This window comes from Heloderma suspectum, chromosome 13 (assembly GCF_057233095.1).
Source record: "Heloderma suspectum isolate Gila_16-S chromosome 13, 16-S_ref, whole genome shotgun sequence".
Classification (NCBI taxonomy): Eukaryota; Metazoa; Chordata; class Lepidosauria; order Squamata; family Helodermatidae; genus Heloderma; species Heloderma suspectum.
In genome coordinates this window covers 9,284,794-9,302,286 of record NC_139470.1, presented here as the reverse complement: position 1 = coordinate 9,302,286, position 17,493 = coordinate 9,284,794, and the positions used below count along the sequence as shown (strand labels likewise).

Genomic DNA, 17,493 nt, shown 5'->3' with positions numbered 1-17,493 from the left:
TGGTGGCTGAAGGAAAGGGGTGGGGCCAAGGGAAGGGGTGGGGCCTTTGGGGACCTCCCAAGAGCCCTATTGGTACTGCAGGCAGGCCGGCCAGATTTGGCCTCCAGGTCTAAGGTTGTGCACCCCTGGGATAGGTGGTCTTGATGTGGTAATGTGGTAATGAGTCAGGTGCCTCCGTTGGTCTGCGATTTGAATAAAAGTTTCTCAGACACAAAATCCCCATCTTTGCTTACCAAAGAGCAGGAAAAATCCTGCATTCGTCATGGGAGGGCACATGATAGTGTTCCTACTAATGTCTTTCCACCACACACACACATATGCAGACCTTTCCAGGAATATAGACTTACGCAATACAGTGACTTAAAGCTGCCTTTCGCCATCCTCAAAAACCTGATGTTGAATGTTATGTTCCTGCTATCTTCCAGTTCCCCTTTCATGACACACTGCACGCTGTCTGTTTCCTGTTCTTCTGTGTGACACATTCTGATTTATTTCATTTTGTTTTTATTTTTGGCCTCTTTCAATTCTGAATTTGGCCTGTTTGGTGACAAGGAAACGAAACCGGCCTTAAAAAAAGAAGAAAAAAAGTACAGTGCCCCATTGCTAATGCAGGGCTCAGTCTGGCAGGCTTGTCTACTCTGCAAGCACCCCTGAAACTAACAGTTGTGCCCCATTTCTTTTAGTGGCGCATGCACGGTAGACCCTCATGCTGAATCGTGCTCTCGGTATCTGGCAGTCTTTATTGGTCAGTTAACATAGTATATGTTAAATCTTTTTGGTCAGTTTTGGAGCAATTATCGAGAGTTTCCTTAGTATGCGTTAGCTTGGTCTTCTTCAACCATGTGCCCTGCAGATGTTTGGGACTACAACTCCCATCGGCTCCCACGCAGTGTGGTTGGTGGTCAGGAATGCTGGGACTTGTAGTCCAAAACACCTAGAGGGCAGGTGTTTGGAAGGCTGAGACATACATAGGGATAACCTGAATAAACAAGTAAGGATTTACATCTGAGTGATTACAGACCAGGGATTCCAATGCAAAACTTAAAACTGTCCAGCATTGCTGTGCAAGTCAAGAGCAAATGATCCGTAGTTGTATTTTATAGGCGAGGAACACAGAGGCTAACAAAGAAGTGATTGGCCTATCTCTCTCTCTCTCTCTCTCTCTTACATTTATATCCCTCCTTTTTTCCTCCTTAAGGAACCCAAGGCAGCATAAATAATCCTCTCCATTTTATCCTCACAACAACAACCCTGTGAGGTAGGCTGGCCTGAGAGTCTGTGACTGGCCCAAAGTTACCCAGTGAGCTCCCATGGCCGAGTGGGGACTAGGACCTGGATCTCCTGGCTCCTAGTCCAACACTCTCGTCGGTATACCACACTGGCTCTGGATATGGAGGAAAGATCCAGAATATCCCCACAAGAACAAGATTGGCAGCAACCCTTTGCTTTCTCCTAGTGCAAAAGACACATTAATGAAATAAAATGGATCTTTCTCAACATGCCATCTGGTTGCTTCTCCTTCCAACCTGCAAGTACAATACCTTCCCTTCCATGATCCCCAGCTGCAAATTACAGCTGTGGGACTAGGATAGGGGACTGAATTTGGATTGGGTCAGAAATTATCAGAGCTATTTCCAGATTTTGGGGGGAGCAAGGCCAACATCACTCCCTTCAGAGCCGATCAGGTCAAGTATTATTTATTTATTGCATTTATATCCCGCCATTTTTTCCCTCTTGCAAGGAACCCAAGGTGATGTACGTTATCCTCCTCCTCCATTTTATCCTCACAACAACAACAACCCTGTGAGGTGGGTTGGGCTGAGAGTCTGTGACTGGCCCAGAGCCACCCAGTGAGCTTCCACGGCTGAGTGGGGACTAGAACCCGGATTTCCCGACTCCCAGTCCAACACTCTCGCCACTACACCATCCTAGGTTCTCACTTGGAGCTATCTACGGTGCTGATTTGTGCCACGGGGGCTCCTTGAGGTCTGTGAAAGAGGAACGCTCTCACGTGTAGGCTCCTCGTTCAGCTGTCGTGCCGAAACTAGAGATTGGGAGGCGGGCACGGGCTGTGTGGGTATGGCTGGCAGGTGCAGTCTTGTGTCCCCTCTAGGTTTCATGTGTATGCATGGAAGGTTTGGGTTGAACACTTCTGTCAAGGGTCAAGCTAAACGTTACTTTAAAAGATGTAGTCGAGGGCATGGGGGATTTAATCCTTCGCACCTGATGTGGTCTTGATTCAGATCACGCAGTGGGAACTTCAGGGCTGATTGGGGACTGGAACCCAGATCCCTCGAGTCCAACGCTCTGACTACTATACCACCCTGGCTATTATTAACAACTTGCCACTAGCATTATTAGCGTTTTAGCACTCCAGTTTTTTGTTTTGTTTTTTTAACTCTGCTGTCTTAAATCTGCCATTACGTTTTAAATATATGAACTGCTGCTAGGTTTTATTCTGGTTGTGTTTTTATTCTGTAGTTTTAAGCTATTCTATTTTCTGTTGTATTTTTGTGGTTTTGATTTTGTGAACTGCCCAGACAGCTTCAGCTGTTGGGTGGTATAAAAATGAAATACATACATACAGTACATCCATACATAAATTATCATTATCATCATCATCTTGCTGTCCTTAAACGGCTGGCAGTCAGAAAGCCTTGTTGCCGATCTCCTGCAAATCACCCAGGGATCTGTCAATAAAGCCTGATCTATCTTTTGCCTGGCCCTGGGCTAGAACACGCCCCAAATTTCCATGTTGTTCCACATTTTTGTGAACCGCCCAGAGAGCTTCGGCTATTGGGCGGTATAGAAATAAATAAATAAATAAATAAATAAATAAATAAAATTAACGGGGAAAGATCAGGTGAACCTGCCTTTTACAGAAGCCCATTTGCTGTTATCATTACCTTTTTTATCACACTTGTCCTCAGAGGACCTCAGCGGCAGCAAGCATGTCACCGTTCCTGCACACAGGTGATCGTCACAGGGTTAGGTCGAGACAGGTTGACTAGGCCAAGGCGGTGCCTTGATAAAGCCCGGTGAGCTTTATCGCTGAGTGAGGATTTGCACCTGGTCTCCCCAGTGCTAGCCCACTGCTCTAAGCACTAGGCAACACTGCTGTGACTGATCTGCACATGGGGGGAATCCCTGCTCAGCCTCCGAGGGATTTTCCAGAACACCGTTTGAAAACCGCTGCTTTAAAAATGCAACTTGCTTCACTCCCCCCCCCCAATATAGTCTAAGGCAGGGGTGCAGAAACTCATGGGCTGCATCTGGCCCTCTGGGGTACTCTAGATGGCCAAACCCCTTTGCTGTGGCCCCACCCCTTTCCCTCTGAACACTGATCATTTGGTGTCTTCCTGGCCTTTGCGTGTTGTTTTCCCCCATCCTAAAAGGCTGCAGTGCCTCTCCTAAGGCGTAGTTGCTGGCAGTAAGAGCTTTAAGTTAAAATTGGCTGGGTGTTTTTGGTATTTTGGTCCTCCCCCCTTTTGCCTTCACCCCACCCACCACTGAGATGTGGCCTCCAAAAGCTTCTTTGAAATGGAATTTATCCCTTGGACGGAAAGAGGTTTGACAGCTCTGGTCTTAAGGGCACAGAACAGGATACATTACACTCAGGGAAAAACAATGAATGAGGAAAACTGGATGCAAGCTTCTGGTTCACACAGGACTCTTCCTCCACGGAGGGCATTAAACAAAACGCAAACAAACAGACAAAAAACCCAGCACCGGAGTACTATTTAGAGTGTATACCCAATGGTTCTGCCAGGCCTTCTGTTCGCCCAGCCGTGTTGGCCCCAATCCAAAGATGGAGGAAACTGGACACTTAGGTTAAAATCAGGTCATGCCAGTGATGGAGCGTGAACCGGGATGTGTATCGTATTGCTGTGTTCTAAATGTACGGGTGGCCTAACTGGAAAAGCACGAGGGGTTCAGCAAAAGAGGTTCCTGTTGATGATTCAGCAGAAAGCACGGGCTGCTGCAAAAGGACAGCTCTGCATTATTTTTTTTTTCTTTCTTGGAGCTAGGAGCTTGTCGGTCGGCGGTTGAGTCAGGACTACTGAGCGTAAGCACCATCAGTTAATCACGAGGTTTGCTCTTGGATTGTGTGTGTCTATGTCAATATATTCCTGTAACTGTTATCTGGGGAGGGGGGAGAGACCCTTCCTTCCTTCCCTCCCTCCCTCCCTCACCCAGCCTTCCCCATCCTGATGCCTTCTGGATGTGTGGGACTTCAACTCCCATCAGCCCCAGCCAGTGGCTGGGAATGCAGGGAGTTGTAGTCCAAGACATCCGGAGAGCACTAGGTTGGAGAAGTCTGCTTTAAACAGAGATGCTCTGTGAGGCCATAACGTTTTTCTGACATGTGCTCTCTGCAGTAACTCAGACCTCTTGACAGAATGAAAGTGCACCAATACACAAGTTTCAGCTGCGCCGGGGGCAGTCTCTGTTTTCCAGTATCTCTCCTTGGTAAACCCTTGTCCGGATTTTGCCCTTTTATGGGGGAAGGAAACTTTCCTAACATTTGGTTAGGATGCGCAGATGTAGTTGAGCTGCGTGATTCCATAAGTACAGCCACATGCTGTTGAGAGATTAAACCTTCTACTAAACGCAAGTGGGACCTGCAGCAAAAAAATGCTGTGTGGAATGTCCCTATTCATTGTTCCAGCGAGCCGGCCATGCCCTCCTCCACAATACTCCATTCCATTCCCCCTCCTACACAGTTTTCTGTCTCTTACCCCCCCCGCATCCCCCAACATTCAGTCAGTCCTCAATGGGGGGCAGGGTCCCCCACCCCTTAGGGTTTTTTCTATATGTTTTTACTTTCACAAACTCTGGGGTTCCCCTGAGCCTGTTCATATGTCTTCCTTGAATGTGGGTGGTACCGTTTGGGCTACAAAAGGATTGGCACACAGACACTTGAGATTGCTATTAGTACATGTGATGGTGATTGTGCGTGCGTACAATTATTTTTGGATTTTGCTGCTATGAGATGTGGTTGCCACTAGTTTAGATGGCTTAAGAGGAGGATTAGACAAATTCATAGAGAGGGATAGATCTATCAGACAACTGTTAGCCAAATGGGACTGGGGATGTATGCGAATTCTGTTTTGGGGGTGGAAACTTGATGGATCTTTCCAGTTTGGCCTTGGCAGATTTCATTCCGTTTCCCCACACTGGTATCGACTTGATTGATAGCAAGTTGATCCAATGCATGGATCCAGGTTTTTTTAAATGGTGGCAATTTGTGCAAATTGGATGGAGGCGGGGCGGAGGATCTTGAAATGTGTGCAAATGGGGTCACCAGGTAGGACCACACAAGCATATGCCCCTCTTGTAAATATCCTTGTCAGTTTCATCCTCGCCGCACACTACTTGGTTTAGCCCAGCAGAGCCCTATGCACTTGTCAAAGAACTGGTCAATTTCATCCTCCACTTCAGCGCTTCCGGAGAGGAGTAGTGTATGGAGAGGATGAAACTGACAAGGATATTTACAAGAGGGGAATATGCCTCTGCCGGACTACATAGCGGACAGGCACATTTGTGATCACGAGCTCTTGCACAGGATCACCAATAAAACCACCAATATCACCAATAAAATCACCAATATTTACAAGAGGGGAATATGCCTCTGCGGGACTACATAGAGGACAGGCGCATTTGCGATCATGAGCTCTTGCACAGGATCACCAATAAAAAAATATTTAAAACAAAATTACGGCCCCATTTAAGCAAATTGTGGGACCCGAAAAAAAAAATTCCCAAACATTTCTGGAATCGGGGAAGAAATCCAGTACAGTCCGCCACTGCTTACTGGAATGGAAACACTGCGGAATCCCCTTGGGCTGAAAAGGAACGGAATTCCCAGCATCACACATTCCTAAATGGAACCTCCAGATTCAGTGACAGTCTACCTATGAATACAGACTGCTGGTGGGAGGGGGGCAGCATTTAAACAGAACTATTGCCATCCGGTCCTCTTGTGGGCATGAGAGCATCTTGGCAGCTACTGTGGGAAGCTTGATGAGTTGGTTGTTGTTCAGTCGTTCAGTCTGTCCGACTCTTCGTGACCCCATGGACCATAGCACGCCAGGCCTTCCTGTCCTGCGCTCTCTCCCAGAGTGTGCTCAATTTCATATTCATTGCATCGGTGATACTATCTAGCCATCTCATCCTCTGCTGTCCCCTTCTCCTTTTGCCTTCAGTCTTTCCCAGCATCAGGGTCTTTGCCAGAGGGTTTTCTCTTCGCATTAGGTGGCCAAAATATTGGAGCTTCAGCTTCAGTATCTGTCCTTCCAATGAGCACTCAGGGTTGATTTCCTTTAGGATTGACTGATTTGACCTCCCTGCAGTCCAGGGGACTCGTAAGAGTCTTCTCCAGCACCACAGTTCGAAAGCATCAATTCTTGGGCGCTCAGCCTTCCTTAGAGTCCAGCTCTCACAGCCATACATTACTACTGGGAAAACCATAGCTTTGATTAGACGGACCTTTGTCGGCAAGGTGATGTCTCTGCTTCTTACTATGCTGTCTAGGTTTGCCATAGCTTTCCTCCCAAAGAGTAAGCGTCTTTTAATTTCATGGCTACAGTCACCATCTGCGGTGATCTTGGAGCCCAAGAAAGTAAAATCTGTCACTGCTTCCATTTCTTCCCCTTCTATATGCCAGGAAGTGATGGGGCCAGATGCCATGATCTTAGTTTTTTTAATGTTGAGTTTCAAACCAGCTTTTGCACTCTCCTCTTTCGCCCTCAACAAGAGGCTCTTGAGATCCTCTTCGCTTTCTGCCATTAGGGTGGTATCGTCTGCATATCGGAGGTTGTTGATAATTCTCCCAGCAATCTTAATTGTGACCTGTGATTCATCCAACCCGGCGTTTCTCATGATGTACTCTGCATATAAGTTAAATAAGCAGGGTGACAATATGCAGCCTTGTCGTACTCCTTTCCCAATTTTGAACCACTCGGTTGTTCCATGTCTGGTTCTTACTGTTGCTTCTTGACCCTCGTACAGGTTTCTCAGGAGACAGGTAAGGTGGTCTGGTATTCCCATCACTTTAAGAATTTGCCACAGTTTGTTGTGATCCACACAATCAAAGGCTTTAGCGTAGTCAATGAAGCAGAAATAGATGTTTTTCTGGAATTCTCTTGCTTTCTCCATGATGCAGCGAAAGTTGGCGATTTGATCTCTAGTTCCTCTGCCTTTTCGAAACCCTGCTTGTACTTCCGGTAGTTCTCGGTTTGCATACTGCTGAAGCCTAGCTTGTAGGATTTTGAGCATCACCTTGCTGGCATGTGAAATGAGCGCAATTGTGCGGTAGTTTGAACACTCTTTGGCGTTGCCCTTCTTTGGAATTGGAATGTAAACTGACCTTTTCCAGTCTTGCGGCCATTGTTGAGTGTTCCAGATTTGTTGGCATATTGAATGCAGCACTTTAACAGCATCATCTTTTAGGATTTTAAATAGCTCAGCTGGAATACTGTCCTCTCCGCTAGCTTTGTTGTTACTAATGCTTCCTAAGGCCCACTTGACTTCACTCTCGAGGATGTCCGGCTCCAGTTCAGTGACCGCACTCTCCTGGCTATCAGGGACATTCACATCTTTCCTGTATAGTTCTTCTGTGTATTCTTGCCACCTCTTCTTAATCTCATCTGCTTCTGTTAGGTCCCTGCCTTCTTTGTCCTTGATCATGCCCGTCTTTGCACAAAACGTTCCCTTGAGATCTCCGATTTTCTTGAAGAGATCTCTAGTCTTTCCCATTCTGTTGTTTTCCTCGATTTCTTTGCATTGTTCATTTAAGAAGGCCTTCTTGTCTCTCCTTGCTATTCTCTGGAACTCTGCATTCAGTTGGATATATCTTCCCCTTTCTCCCTTGCTTTTCGCTTCCCTTCTTTCCTCAGCTACTTGTAAAGCCTCATCAGACAGCCACTTGGCTTTCTTGCACTTCTTTTTCTTTGGGATGGATTGTGTTGCTGCCTCCTGAACAATGTTACGGACCTCCGTCCATAGTTCCTCAGGCACTCTGTCTATCAGGTCTAATCCCTGAAATCTATTCCTTACCTCCACTGTATATTCATCAGGGATATGATTTAGGTCATACCTGAATGGTTTAGTGGCTTTCCCTACGTTCTTCAATTTAAGCCGAAATTTTGCAACAAGAAGCTCATGATCTGAGCCACAGTCAGCTCCAGGTCTTGTTTTTACTGACTGTATAGAGCTTCTCCATCTTTGGCTGCAAAGGACATAATCAATCTGATTTCGATATTGACCATCTGGTGATGTCCATGTGTAGAGTCGTCTCTTGTGCTGTTGGAAAAGAGTGTTTGCTATGATCAGCGTGTTCTCTTGGCAAAACTCTATTAGCTTTTGTCCTGCTTCATTTTGTACACCAAGGCCATGCCTGCCTGTTATCCCGGTGATTTCTTGACTTCCTACTTTAGCATTCCAATCCCCTATGATGAAGAGGACATCTTTTTTTGATGTTAGTTCTAGAAGGTGTTGTAGGTCTTCATAGAACCGATCAACCTCAGCTTCTTCGGCATCAGTGGTTGGGACATAGACCTGAATTACTGTGATGTTGAATGGTTTGCCTTGGATTCGTACTGAGATCATTCTATCTAATCTAGCAAGATGGTTCTAATACCTTGGATTAAGGTATTAGAGTGGGAGCGTTGAACCTCTTTCAGTCCGAGGGCTGAATCCGATTTCAGAGAAGCTCTTGGGGGCCGCATTCAGTGTGGGCAGGGTGAAATGCAAAAGGGGCGTGGCCAAAACTACCACCATACTTTAGCTTAAACCCCTTCATGCCAGTAACTAAGCCTTAGAAGGGGCATTTCCATTTCTTGGAAAGGTGAAAAGTAGAAAGAAAAAAAACCCTACCAAAGTCAGGAAACCATCAAATGACTGGCAAGGGACGGGAAGGGGACATGGCGATCTTGCGAACCTTGGTGCGGGCTGGATTGTGGCCCCCAGGCTGCCTGGATTGGGTCCACGGCTTGAGATTCTGCACCCCTGTTTTAGAGCTAGGCATGCAATAAGAAAAGAAACCCCCCTATTGAGTGAAGGGCCTTGATTATGGTCACGTGTTTGGCAGGTGTGAGAAGCCCCTCTCCGCAGGTACAGATGTACATATGTAGAGTTTCTTCATGCATGAGGCAGGGTGTGTGACCCTGGACTAATCAGGACCCTCCCCTCGACGGGAACCCATCTGAACCCCTCTTAAGACAGCCTGCTTTAGAAGCCAGTGCAGGGCACTCTTCTAGTGAGTCAAGGCATATATAGTGCAGCTGGCGAGGGAGATCCTGGAACAAGACCTTGTTGGAAGGTCGGGGAATATCCGGCAGCAATCCGTTTGTTCGGTGAGAATAGGACTGCTCTAAGCGCACGAGGCCGTCCCTGTTTTTGGCTGTGAAACGTCAGGCAGGGATGCTGGCGGGATATAAATATGACCAGCTCGGAACTATATTTTGCATCTCTCGGTTCCTTCTCAGAGAGTTTCTTGCTGCGTACACCTGCTCCTCGCCAGCTTCCTGGAATATCTCTGGCCTCATTCTCACTGCGGTGGAAAAAAGTGTGTCTGGAATGGACCACTTCCTACTGCAGGTGGAGCTTCATGTGGCCCCTTCATCCCCCCCCCCATCCCTTCGCATATAGTATATGTTAAGGAGAAGCGTTCTTCTAGCAGCTAGCCCAACTTTCTTCTCCCTGACTTACTAGCTTTCTGTGTGTGGGGAATTCATTTTTACACAAAAGAGTGTTCAGTCATGGGGGTGCCTGCACTGAAACCACTACATGTGTGCATAGAAGACTAAGCATCAAGGAGAAGGTTTCTGCTAGCCCATCCTTCCTCAGCCTGGAGCCCCGCAGATGTTTTGGACTTCAACTCCCATCTGCCCCGGCCAGCATGGCCAATGGTCCGGCATACTGGGAGTTGTAGCCCCAAAGATCTGGAGGGCACCAGGTTAAGGGAGGCTGTTCTAGCCCCATTGTCCCCTCCCTAGCTTGCTAGCTTTCTGTGTGCGGGGAATTTGTTTTTGTATGGAGGAATGTTCAGTCATGGAAGCCCCAGTTGGAACCACTGTGTATGTGTAATGACATTGGCCCACATTCTGCTCTCCTTGCTGTGTTCTTTTTCCCTAGTGCCTTATTTTGTGTTGCTGGTATTAGTAAGCTCCTAGGGGACAGGAAACTGCCTATTTTTGTTCATGAAACTCTGCAGATGCAGGCACATTATGCTGTTTAAATAATAATAATAATATATAAGGGGTTCAATGAGGGGTCCATCATGGCCAACATGGGTCTTAGTTGATGGCGTAATAAATGGTATCCTCTGTTTTTTCTTTAAAAAGAAAAAGAACGCCACACCCTGTGGTTGGTTGACAATCTTTATCTGACTGCAAATTGGGTCTTTGGCGATGTGATGTGTGGTTTTGAGCATAGGAAGTAATTCTCAGATAGAGAGGGCTTGAGAAGAGAAATGTGGCTTCTGATGGAAGTTCTACTGTTGCGGTCCTTCAGCCTCTTTAAAGATTAGAGAGGGAGAACAATTCCTTTTGAGCTAATTACTTCTTACATGTGGTTTAATTTTCTTTTTTAAAAATCTCTGGCAGGTCAAGGATCGAGGCCCTGAAGCCACCCGGAGGTTTTTTAACTGGTTTTATTGGAGCATAAATTTGGGGGCCATCCTGTCCCTCGGAGGCATCGCGTACATCCAGCAGAATGTGAGTTTCCGCATTGGCTACATCATCCCGGCCGTTTGCATCGGCGTATCCTTCATCGTCTTCCTGTGCGGCCAGGGCGTCTTCATCACAAAGCCCCCCGACGGCAGCGCCTTCACCGACATGTTTAAGATCCTAGCCTACTCGTGTTGTTCCCAGAAAAGGCCGGAGGAATACTCTAGGAATAGGTACGTGAAGGGACACACAGTGGAGGCTGCTGGCTCCCATGTCAGTGGGGTGGTGAATCCATTCTGGGTTATAGTCAGAACTATAGAGGAGCTAACCCCAGTGCGAAACCTGGAGCGGATTCACTGCCCCCCTGACATTGGAGCCACCAGCCTCCGCTGCATCCAGCATTTGCTGAAACACCGCCGATGAAGGAGAGCACTTGGATATCTCCTTTAGAGTTCCAAGTTACAACAGCTGGGATTGTTCAGCTTGGAAAAAAGGAGGGTCTGGGCAGGCATGATAGAGGTCTACAGAATTATGCATGGTGTGGAGAAGCTGGATAGGGACACCTTTTTCTCCCTCTCTCAAACTACTGGAACCCAATGGGATCATCCCATGAAGCTGAATGGTGGGAGGTTCAGGACAGATAAAAGGAAGGGCTTCTTCACACACCGCAGAGTTAAACTATGGAAATCGCTACCACAGGAAGTAGAGACGGCCACCACTTTGGATGGCTTTAAAAGGGGGTTGGACAAATTCCTGGAGGAAAGGGCTATCAATGGCTACTAGCCTTGATGGCTATGTGCTACCTCCAGATAAAAGGGAGTACTTCTTCACACAACACATAGTTAAACTATGGAATTCACTACCACAGGATAGAGTGTCGGCCACCAATTTGGATGGCTTTAAAAGGGGTTAGATAAATTCCTGAACGAGAAGGCTATCAATGGCTACTAGTCCTGATGGCTATGTGCTACTTCCAGTACCAGAGGCAGTAAGTTTGTGTACACCAGTTGCTGGGGGTCATGGGCGGGAGGCTGCTCTTGCACTCATGTCCTGATTGCGGGTTCCTGGTCGACAGCTGGTTGGCCGCTGTGTGAACAGAATGCTGGACGAGATGGACACTGGGTCTGATCCAGCAGGGCTCTTCTGATGTTCTTATGACTGGTTGTGACTGGAACCCGGAGTGGATTCACCACCCCACTGGCATTGGAGCCACCAGCCGCCACTTGGGATACCCCCCACTCCACCCCAATCCAGGGGTGGCGTTCTAGCTGAATGGCAGAGCTCCCGCTTTGCATGCGGAAGGTCCCATTTTCAATTGCTGGCTTCTCCAGGTAGGGCTGGGAGAGACCCTTATCTGGAACCATGCAGCCCCACTGCCATTTGGTATAGGCCAGGGATAGGGACCCTCCGGCCCATGGCCCTGATTCAGCTTGCAGAGATTCCCCACCTGGCCTGCACCACCTCCTCTGTAGGCAGTGGAGGCTCCCCCATTTGCATAGCCCTGGCTTTGGCTCTCTTCCATGGTCACACCGAAGCACGATGGTTGGCCAAAGGGATCGCACGTCGGTCACTTGGCTCTTCCAGACTCGCGAGTGGGACCTGCAACAGGTCGTTGCAGTATGGAGTGAACAAAACCTGGCAGTGTGGAGAGCTTCTCCAGAGTGCCAGCCTGCCACGCTCTTCTACATTAGGAACCTAGGAAGCTGCCTTCTGCTCAGTCAAGCCGTTGTTCCATCCAGCTCAGTATTATCAACACTGACTGGCAGCAGCTCTCCAGGGTTTCAGGCAGGGGTTTTTCCAGCCCTACCTGGAGATGCCGGGGATTGAACCTGGGACCTTCTGCATGCAAAGCAGGGGCTCTACCACTGAGCCATGGCCTTTCCTCCATTTCCCTGTCCCAGAAGCCTGTTTTGTTTTTCCACCCCAGCACTCAGCCAATCTTCTGCGGCCACTGAGCATACTAAACCTTCATTTGGCATTTTTGCACTCCCCCTACCACTTGTCCCCCCAAAAAAGATTTTTTTGTACTCCTTCAAACTTTGATGTTCCCCCAAACATGCTTATACCTCCCCACCCTGCCCATTTGTACTTGGAATGGTGGCATTTTGTCTATATAAGGATCCGCACTCGGAAAATGAGTTCACTTTTAGCATATACAGGATTCCAAACCATTTCCGTTGTGAATCTTTGACTCCATCTAACCTCCCTCCTTTCTCTTTGCCTCTCGGAAAGGGACACCCAAGGGATACTCCAGCAACAGGCTCCCAAGCAAAGCCTCTTCGAGATGGCCAAAGCCTCCCGTGGAGGGCCGTTCAGGGAGGACAAAGTGGAGGATGTAAAAGCCCTTGTCAAAATCATCCCCGTCTTCCTGGCTCTCATACCTTACTGGACGGTCTATTTTCAGGTTGGTGACTGGGACCCCGTGAGCTTCTGACTCCTCTTGTGCCCTAGAAGCCAGACCTGGATCCTTTGTGGTCTGTGGCGGTTTGTTCAGACAGGTTCCATAATGGCAAGCGGATTAGAACAAGAGCTGTCGCTCGCTTAAAAACACCTTGTGGCGCGTGTGTCTTGCACAGAGTATTTTTAACGCGCTCCTCACCACAAACCATCCTGGAACGGCTCAGATGCAGTCGGTAAAACAAGACAGTCCCTGCCCGCAACCTTACACTCTAAAAAGTCACGACACGCAAGGAAAAAGGGATGAGAAAAGAAGAGGAAAAAATGTAGCAGTCTTCCAGGAGGGCTGGTGTGTGGAGGAGAAAGCTAGTAATGGCTACTGGTCACGATGGCTGTACGTCACCTCCAGTATCGGAGGGAGCATGCCTCTCAATACCAATTGCTAGGGAGCATGCAGATGAGGGTGCAGTCGTTTTCATGTCCAGCTTGTGGGTTTCCCATAGGCAGCTGGTTAGCCACTGTGGGAACAGATCTGGTCTGATCCAGCAAGGCTCTCCTAATGTTCTTATTAGTGCTGTGCTGAAAATTTCTCCCACATTGTTTTCAACTCTTCTCATTCAATTTGATAGAAGAAACATTGCTTTCGAAAAGAAATGCAATGGTGAAGAAATTGTGGAGGAATTCTCAAGGGTTGGGCTTGGGGTTCTTGGGTTTACCTTACGCAGGAGATGGCCGAGGAATGAGCACAAGCATCCTGTCTTTCATTGTACAATCATCGCTTTGGCAGCCTGTAGCCTCCTCAGCTGCCCACACTTCAGTTGAAGCCCAATTTAAGGCACCATGATGTAATTCCTCCCATAGGGCTTTTTCAGATCAGGATGTGCAGGCAGCCTGGGAGGCTGGCTGTGATGAGGTGAGCTCAAAAACACCAGGAAAAGAAATTCAACATAAATTATAGACTGTCCTGAGAGCAAGGCAGAACAATGGAAGCCCCTTTCCTGGGGGAAGAAAACTTCCTGGAAATTGGAGGACAGATTTTGGCAAAGCACTGACTCCACCTCATCCTTGGAGCTGGACACGACACTGCCCCCCCCCACACACACCTGCATTGTGATGGATGCAAACTGGGCCAGCCTGCCAACGCAGTTGCAGCACGACCCCCCCCCCCCAATCCTTACCAAAAAAAGAAAGAAGCTGTGCTACAAGCCCTGCCAATGGGGAGCCCGAGCTGGGAGAAACAGTTGAGAATTTCTCCTCCCCCTGGAGAAATTTGGTGAAATTATCTCCCAAATTTCTCTGCACACAAATAAGGTGGAGAATTTTGAGAGGCCATCTGCGCACAGCTCTAGTTCTTATATTCTTAAGGATAATCATTTTTTTTCAAAAGCGTGTGACGGGGAGGCTCTCAAAGACTGCTGGATCTCTTTGCCAATCCATCTCTTTAAATAAAAAAGCACTAAGCATCTACTTCCAGAAACGAGGTCCACAATAATGTCTGCCCATAGATTGTAATCTCCTCGGGGCAGGGACCTTGTCCTCTCGGGCTCCGTTTGAGAGCACTGCCTGCCGATGGTGCCGTATAATCACTTATCTGTAACTTCAGATGCAGACGACATACGTCCTCCAGAGCCTGCACTTGAGAATCCCTCAGTTCTCAAACAGCACCTTGAACAGCACCTCCAGCAGCCATACGGTAAGGGCTTGACGGGGGGAGGATGGGCTGGGGAGGGAAACTGTGATGTGACGTGTGCATTTACTATGAATTTGCGGTTATATATGTGGATTTACGTTATGGCTCTGTGTTTTATGGTGAGTATATCTGGAGTGAGAGTGGGTGAGTGACAGGAGGCATGGCGTGTTGCATATGCGAGGTGATTGGCTGGGTGAGTGGGGGCGGGATGAAGGGTGTGTGATATATATAAGCAGGGAGCTGTGTGTGCGGAAGGCAAAGAGCGTTTGTGATCAGAGAGGGTTAGAGACAGGCTCTGTGGAGCGTGTGGAGAGAGAGAGTTTGTGAGGAGATAGAGGGAGATTAGGATTTGAGTGGATAAGATTAAAGCCATTATTTACTGTTCAGCATCACAAGTCTGTAAATAATAATGCTACTAGTCCTGATGACTCTGTGCTACCTCCAGTATCAGAGGCAGTGTTCCTGTGTACAAGATATTTCAATTCACCTGCACATAGTCTCTTGGATTTACAGTTGCTTCCAATAGAACAAAGAAAAGACAATGACATGCTGGACAAAATGTACAGACTCAGAACTCTCAGTCCATGTGGTGTGGAGAACGTGGATAGGGAGACTTTTTTCTCCCTCTCTCATAATACTAGAACCTGGGGACATCCCATGAAGCTGACTGGTGGGAGAATCAGGACAGATCAAAGGAAGGGCTTCTTCACACAGCGCAGAGCTCAACTCTGGAATTCGCTGCCACAAGTCCAACCCAATTTGAATGGTTTTAAAAGGGGGTTGGATGGATTCCTGGAGGAGGAGTCTGTCAATGGCTACCAGTCCTGGTAGCTGTGTGCTACTCGAGTACCAGGGGCGGCATGGCTGTGCATACCCATTGCTGGGGAACATGGGCAGGAGGATGCTGTTGCACTCCTGTCCTGCTTGTGGGTGCCTGGTCGACAGCTGGTTGGCCATTGTGTGAACAGAATGCTGGACTGGATGGACCCTGGCTCTGATCAAGCATGGCTGATGTCACGTACTAATAATACATCTTTGCTTTATAAAATTCTGTGCCTATGACTCGTGGCTACATAGGGGTAACTGTACCAAGGAGAATTCCAAAGGTCAGAGTAAAAGGCCAGTGTGTCCTCACAGCTCAAGGATTAAGTGTGTTGGTCCAGCGGTACTGAGTGTGTGTTCTAGAAGGTGTTGCCGGCTGTGGGAAAGGCCTTATACAAGAGGTATTCTCACTGGGAAAGAGGCAGGAATGCCACAGAAACACATCTGTTTCCTGAAAAAGCTTGCCTCAGCAACACTTTCTGGGTTATTGGTTTCATTCTTTGCTGCATTTCTGTTCTGCTTTTCAGAAAATCATTGTCTGCCAAGCGGCTCACATCAATTGAAAAAATGGGGGGGGGGAGGGATTGAATGGCTCTGCCTTCAGGGTTACAAACTAAACACATGTAAGCAGAAAAGGACAGCCAAAATTATAAAAAGAATAATAATAATATCTAAGTTCCACAGTTGGACAATACCTGTATTAGGACCAACCAAAATTCCACACAAAAATCATTCATTTATTACATTTCTGTACCCCGCAATAGCCAAAGCTCTGTATTTTTGTGGTTTTAATTTTGTGAACCGCCCAGACAGCTTTAGCAGTTGGGCGGTATAAAAATGAAATAAATACTCCTGATAGCTATATGCTACCTCCGGTATCAGAGGCAGTGTGCCTATGTACATTTGTTGCTGGGGAACATGGGTGGGAGGGTGCTGTTGAACTCATGTCCTGCTTGTGGGCTTCCACGGGCAGCTGTTTGGCCGCTGTGTGAACAGAATGCTGGAGTATATGGATCCTGGGTCTGATCCAGCAGGGCTGTTCTTTGTTATTTATTTGTTTGTTTGTTTGTTTATTTAATTTTATTTTTACATTTATACCCTGCCTTTTTCCCTTTTAAGGAGCCCATAGTTCTCCTCCTCCTCCTCCTCCATTTTATCCTCACAACAACAACCCTGTGAGGTAGAATGGGCTGAGAGTCTGTGACTGGCCCAAAGTCATCCAGTGAGCTTCCGTGGCTGAGTGGGGACTAGAACCCAGATCTCCCGACTCCTGGTCCAACACTTTAGCCACTATACCACACTGGCTCTTCTTGTGTTCTTGGAGCTTTAAGCTATCGGATGCTTTTAGTTCGGCCCCTCCCATTAGTTTTCAGCGCTTCCCACCGCTGGAATGTGGCCCCCGGGACCTTCTCCGAAAGAGAATTTGTCCCTCCAGCTGAAAGAGGTTCCCTATCCCTGTGTTAAGTTTTTTGTGCCTCCTTGGAAGTCTGGAAAAAGTGGCCCATACTTTAATAAAGAGGTGTGATGTGGTGGGTGGGGCAGAGTGCATTTTGCAGTAGGTATCTGTTGGTCTCACAGTGGCGGGCCAGTCCGGAGTAGACTGCCACCCTCGTTCCCTGACTCAGATGGCCACTGTTCATCTTTGCATGACCATCACTGCGGCAGTGTGGTGCCCACAGGGCCTTCACCGCCACCCTAGGTAGGCAAGGAAACATTCCTTTCCCAAAACTCTGCACAAGCTTAGAGGCTTTCTTCCCAAGGAGTTTTGCAAGCAAAGGGTGGCATCCATCCATCCATCCATCCATCCATGGGGCTGTCAGGATTGTGCCAGGGTCCCTTTCTCCCCCTGGCCTGCCCCTCTTTGTGGTGGGGGAGATCCCTTGCCCCAAATATCTGGACTGTTGTAGCTATATC

The 17,493-nt window shown here is 47.9% G+C and overlaps 1 protein-coding gene across 2 annotated transcripts in view; it reads left to right on the top strand.

Annotated features, from left to right (window-relative positions):
• The window catches only part of SLC15A4 (solute carrier family 15 member 4), a 61,535-nt gene that overhangs the window by 9,353 nt on the left and 34,689 nt on the right, over positions 1 to 17,493 (top strand). For both annotated transcript variants that reach the window (XM_084819699.1, XM_084819698.1), the window contains exons 2-4: positions 10,608 to 10,903; positions 12,903 to 13,074; positions 14,671 to 14,760. In XM_084819699.1, coding sequence (XP_084675825.1) covers positions 10,608 to 10,903; positions 12,903 to 13,074; positions 14,671 to 14,760 — 558 coding nt within the window. The remainder of the gene's footprint in view (positions 1 to 10,607; positions 10,904 to 12,902; positions 13,075 to 14,670; positions 14,761 to 17,493) is intronic.